The sequence below is a fragment of the Orycteropus afer genome, unplaced genomic scaffold (assembly GCF_000298275.1).
Source record: "Orycteropus afer afer isolate SDZICR_OR568_19922 unplaced genomic scaffold, OryAfe1.0 scaffold00487, whole genome shotgun sequence".
Lineage (NCBI taxonomy): Eukaryota > Metazoa > Chordata > Mammalia > Tubulidentata > Orycteropodidae > Orycteropus > Orycteropus afer.
Genome location: NW_006922074.1, coordinates 4,966 through 10,589, shown reverse-complemented (window position 1 = coordinate 10,589; position 5,624 = coordinate 4,966). Strand labels below are relative to the sequence as shown.

General features: G+C 45.1%; 1 protein-coding gene across 1 annotated transcript in view; it reads left to right on the top strand.

Annotated features, from left to right (window-relative positions):
- The window catches only part of ANKRD13A (ankyrin repeat domain 13A), a 46,968-nt gene extending 42,346 nt beyond the window's left edge, over positions 1-4,622 (top strand). The window contains exons 13-15 of the mRNA XM_007954964.2: positions 1,828-1,988; positions 3,532-3,599; positions 4,427-4,622. Coding sequence (XP_007953155.1) covers positions 1,828-1,988; positions 3,532-3,599; positions 4,427-4,622 — 425 coding nt within the window. The remainder of the gene's footprint in view (positions 1-1,827; positions 1,989-3,531; positions 3,600-4,426) is intronic.
- Positions 4,623-5,624: the final 1,002 nt, after the last annotated feature.

Here is a 5,624-nt window from a genome sequence, read left to right as displayed (position 1 = left end):
AGAGAGTTCCAATGCTGCTTCTTCCTCAGGGATGTGTTCTGGGTCTGTATCCTGCTCCCTTGTTTCTATCACTTTATCCTGCTTCTTTGTGTGGACTGTGATGGTCTGTTGTCTCTGAGATATCGTGGTGTTATTATATTTAGATCTCTGTTAACTGCTTGTGAAGAGCAGCCAAGGGTGAGTCAGGCTCTTCTTTGGTGGTTGTTTATCGTTGGCCCATTGGTGAGAAGGAAGTGGTGGCTCTCACTCAGTAAGTGAAACTGCAGGACGTGTGGGTGTAGGTGTGTCATATGGGGACTGTTGCTGTCTTCCAGTCAGTTAGACAAAAATAACAATTGAATAACCAACACAAAAGTAAAAGCAAATGGACAAAAGACACTGTATAATCACATAGGAACAGCAACCAAAAAAAGAAAAAAGGGGGGGGAAACAAACCTGCAATATCTGGGGAGCTTGCAATAAGATAAAAAAGGTAGAGGAGAATAATGAAGAAAAAAATGGGAAAAATGCAAAAAGAAAAGCAAGGAACGGAGTTAACCTGGAGAAAGAAAACAAAAATTGGAACCAAGAACAGGGAAAAGAATAAAAGCTGAAAACTAGATCCTGGGAGGGGAAGAATAAAGAATAATAGTAAAAAGGACAAAAGTAATAATAATAGTAGTAGTTTTAAAACAGACAAAAAGAAACAAACTGAAAAATGGAAAAAAGAAAAAAAAAAAAATATATAGGGGAAGGGCAGGGCAGGGCAGGGCACCCAGGCTCTGTCCAAGGACGCAGACTGCGATGAAATTCCTGCCAGCCCAGAAGGTGGGTAGGAGTGAGGGATGGCCGCATCTCCGTTCACCAAGAGGGTGTGGTGTATAAAAGTAAGAAGGGGAATGTTGTACCTTTCCAGTCATCTGTGTCTAGAATGTCCTTGGGGTTTCCAGCAAGTGGAGCCTGTTCTTAAATCCCTGGAATCTGGGAGAATGCTGTTACTTTAAATATCGAAAATGGTGGAGCCACTTGTAAACATTCAAAATGGCTGCACCCTCTACACAGGCAAAAATCTACACCTCAGCCCGCCTTCCTCTTTGCTGTTTCTCCTTTTATTCCCCAGCCACCAGAGCAGTCCTCTGTGCAGTCCCTGGCTAGCAGGGCTGAATTTTAGGTTAATCCTTAGGTCCTACCACCACTTGGCAATATCCAAGCTGTCTGTGCTTTCAGGATCCCTGCCAGACTACAGCTCCGTATGTCTCCTTTTTTGGTATTTTCATGCAAGTTCTTCTGATAGTTGGAGTTTATTCCACTTCTATATCCTTCCCTTCAAGGCTCAGGGGTGCAGGATTATCTTTTATATCTGTGTTAATTGGTTCCCCTTTTCTTCGTTGAAGAGGGTCTGTACAGTCTTTTTGCCTATTCTGCCATCTTACCAGAACTCAGTGTACAAAAATCTTATGTAGTCCCTTGTGTATCTACTCTATTTCATAATAAAAAAGGAAAATACAAAAAGGCATACTGGTCTGATACACATGTACACACATCACATTCTTGAGGCAAACACAAGTGCAGAGTGGTTCTCACTGAAGTCTGGGAATGGGCCAGAGATTTTTCACTTCACAGCTCTGTAGCGTTTTATTTGTGAATGTGCATTGATTTCATCACTGGAAAAAGAATTGAGGCCAAAGTAGTATTCTGAGTTTTTTCTGTGATTCATCTTCCTCCAACTCCCTCTCACAGACTAGGAAACCTTTATTAGCATCATTTTGATCCTTTTAGTTTTTTAAAATTTAATTTTTAACGTAAGTTGGTATAGGAATTTTATGGTCATTAACTCTTGTGCTCCAGCTTCGCAAGTCACAAGCTTTGAGGTCGATCAGTCTGTGTTTGAAATTCCTGAATCATACCACATCCAGGACAACGGCAGAAATGTGCATTTGCAAGATGAAGACTATGAGCTGATGCAGTTTGCCATCCAGCAGAGCTTGCTGGAAGCCAACAGTAGCCAGGTACTTGTACTGGAAACAACCTGAATACAGGCTTGGGGGGTTTTACCCTCAGGCTTTGGCAGAAAGATTTAATGATTTTATCTCAGTAACAAGTTTGAAATACTCTGTATTTATACAGGTTATCTTTTTTGTGTCCACCTGGTCTTTTGCAAAAAATTAGTGAAAGACAATCTGCACAGCACAAGTTTACCCCACAGGCGTTTCCACATATTCATCTGGTTTGTTAACAGTCATGTATTTTTCAAAGCATGCCTTATGGTTTTCTAGCTCTGAAACTGTTATGTTCACGTAAGGTTCATCATCTTGCAGCATTACATGTCACTTGTCCCACATGGTGGTAACAATGTGGATTTTAATCCCAACTCCCAATACTGAATTCATCAGTAAGTATGTGATGAAAATGGCTATTGATGTTTTGTCCTGTGCTAAGAAGTATTATCTCCTAAAACTCTGAACCTCTGGTCAGAAGGAAAGCTCAGGACAGGGCAGACTGGCTACAAAGTTTCCACTTTGTCCTCTTCAGGCCTCACCTGCTTGGGAACAGTCCAGGGCTTGAGGGAGGAAGACATGGCAGTCAGCTTCTGTACCGTTCTGCAGCCTTGGAAACCCTATAGGGTAGTTTTTCTCTGTCCTATAGGCTCACTATGAGTCAAACTGACTCAATGGCAGAGTTTGCTTTTTGGTTGCTTTGTACCTGGCATTGGGAATTTGCCCTCATGAGCCTGTGTTGTGGACAGTATCCATGCTCCAGCATCCCCACTGGCTCAGGCTGTTGGTGTTCTAGTTTTGTACTTGAGTCTCTGGGACTCAGATTTGAGGACCACTCCCCCACTGCACCCATTCCTAGGCCCCAACGCAGGCATATACTGTATGGGAGGGCTCCTGGGGAAGAGCCAGTGCGTGGACGTCACTGCCAGCCCAGTCCGCTTCTCTGCTCTGTGCAGGTGAGCTTATTTACCCCTAATACGTACATAACTCTTGTTTATATATCGTCACTTAGGTGACCAGACCCAGAAACACAGCAGATAGGGTATTACGTACTCTTAATTTTGCTCTAAATGAATTACTGCATTGTTAGTTTGAAATGGGCTCAAAGTTAGCTGTTCATAATAGACTGATTTTGTGTAAAATCTGAAACGGGCGTGGCTGTTCATCAGGGTAGCATCCCATATATCACATGACATCAGGTGGGGTTGGAGAGGTAGGAGGTCCTGGGTGGTGCAAATGGTGACTACGCTCAGCCACTAATTGAGAGGTGGGAGGTTGGGGTCTAGCCTGAGAAACCTGGGAAGGAAAACCTGGTGAGCGACTTGCAGAAATCAGCTGTTGAAATCTCTATGAAGCAGTTACACTTGGACACAACAGGGCTGTCATTAGTTGGAACTGACTAGATGACAAATGCTTTTTGGTTAGAGAGGGAGCCCAGATCCCCACCTTTCTTTCTTACAGCACTATCAATAATATCTATGTAAGTATTTTTTTTGTGCTCGCTGACACCTGTTCCTTCTGAGTATTTAAGTCTATCATGTTTGATTTTTCCTAGGAAGTCTCAGGACCAGCTTCAAATGGAGGGATTGGCCAGACACAATCCTATGATGCCCAGTATGAAAGGTGATGGACTGGACTCTGGATGACGAAAGCGAGACTAGGGGGCCCTCAGTGCATGGCCAGTGCCTGGCAGGAGACACTCCATCACGTGCTAGCTCTCAGCTTCCTCCTGCGGCATTTCACCTTAAAATGTCTAAATGCTCGACAGTAGAGTTTCCAGGAATGGAAATTGCTGAATTCCATGTCAGGGAGTCAGCCCTGAGTGGTACAATTGGTAAATGTGTCTGACTGCTAACCAAAAGGTCAGTGGTTCAAGTCTACTCAGAGACACCTTGGAAGGCAGTCCTGGCAATCTGCTTCTGAAAAACAATGCATTGGAAACCCTGTGAAGCACAGTTCTATTCTGACACATGGGGTCACCTTGAATCACAATCAACTTGATGGTAGCTGTTTGTTTTAATCAATGTCATTGTCACTGCAGAAAGGCACTGGGAGCAGGTTCTGATAGGTTTGCTCTTCATGAGGAATGTAAAATCACACAGTCTAGTGCCCTTGGTGGGAAGTGTATAGTTTTTTGGGTTGCTAACACTTTCGTTTTTTTGAGTGGGAAAAACTAAGATTCATTTGACAAAGTGTACTTCAGGCACATACAGGAGCCTGGGTTTTGCTTTAAAGTAGCTCCAGTCATTACCCCATCACTTAGTAGCCGGGTGATGTTGGGAGCAGGTCTTTAACCTGGGCCTTGGGTTTCTCACCTGCATACAGCATGAACACCTCGGGGTATGTGGGATTGAAGGACTGAGGCATTGATAGTGCTTAGAAAGCAGTTAGGGAGTGTGGTTGGTGCTGCTGCTTTGGCGACAGTGACGAATGGCTCTTTTCCCACCCAGGGCCATCCAGGAGAGCCTCCTCACCAGCTCTGAAGGCCTGTGTCCTGGCACCCCAAGTGAGACCAGCCGTTTCGACAGTGACTTGCAGCTGGCCATGGAGCTCTCTGCCAAAGAGCTGGAAGAGCGGGAGCTCCGGCTCCAGGAGGAGGAGGCAGAGCTGCAGCAGGTCTTACAGCTGTCACTCACTGAGAAATAGGCCTCTCCATCCCCGGCTGCACTAAGCAGCCACACCAACTCTGGGCTGCACCACAAGCACTGCATCCTCCGGGGCCAGGAGGCCAGAGAGCTGCACCTCTTGTGTGCTCTGGAGAAGGTGGCCCTGCCCCATTCCTTATGCAGAAGTGCAGGGTCAGGGCCTCCTGGCCCCACTGTGACTCTCCCCAGGGAAGAAGGGGCTGGGCACTGGCAGGTCCCACCTCCAGACTAAGGGGAGGAGGTGTCGTCACTTCCATAAACTGTATTGGGTTGCAGGTCACAGTTTTACTACCAGCTTTAGACAAAAACCCCAAACTTTGCAGGTTTGTAGATTAATTTTTATCAAGGAGGGATAACAAAGTTATTGAACAGTCAGGGTGCTTTTATATATGGGAGCAGCAGTGGCCTTTGTAGAGTGTAGTTTATGAAAATTCATCAGACACTTTACTTCACCAAAGAAATGGGTCACCTGTCTGACATTTTGACTTCATACAGGGTTTCTAGAGCATTGTCACTAGTCTCCTCCATTGTCACCTTCTTCCAGTCCTTCTACCCCCAGCTACAATTAGAGGAGATATGTACAGGATCTATTTTAGATTTACAGTCAGCTGTTTGCCTTAGCCTTAACAATAATTAATCATCTAAACCCCCCTCTCTCCATGCACTGAGGGTCTGATGTGAATTTGTTGAGAGCAGGATCGTCCATGCTGAATCGAAGGCAGCTAAACTTGTCCCTGAAGGAACAGCTCAGGGAACTGGAAACTGTCCTGGAAGTGTGGCAGATGGCCAAAACAGCTGAATAGCATAGAACCAAACCGTGGGTGTTTCCCAGAGCTTCTCTAGCAAAGGATTTCCAAATAGACCCCTACGAACAACCCACCATATTCCCTGGGCTTGCTGGAGAGAAGGGAGCTTCACACCGAAGTACAGAGGCTCTCATCAAAAGGCAAAATGCTGACTCCATGTTGCTTTTCACAGTTGAAATCAACATCTTTCTGGATAA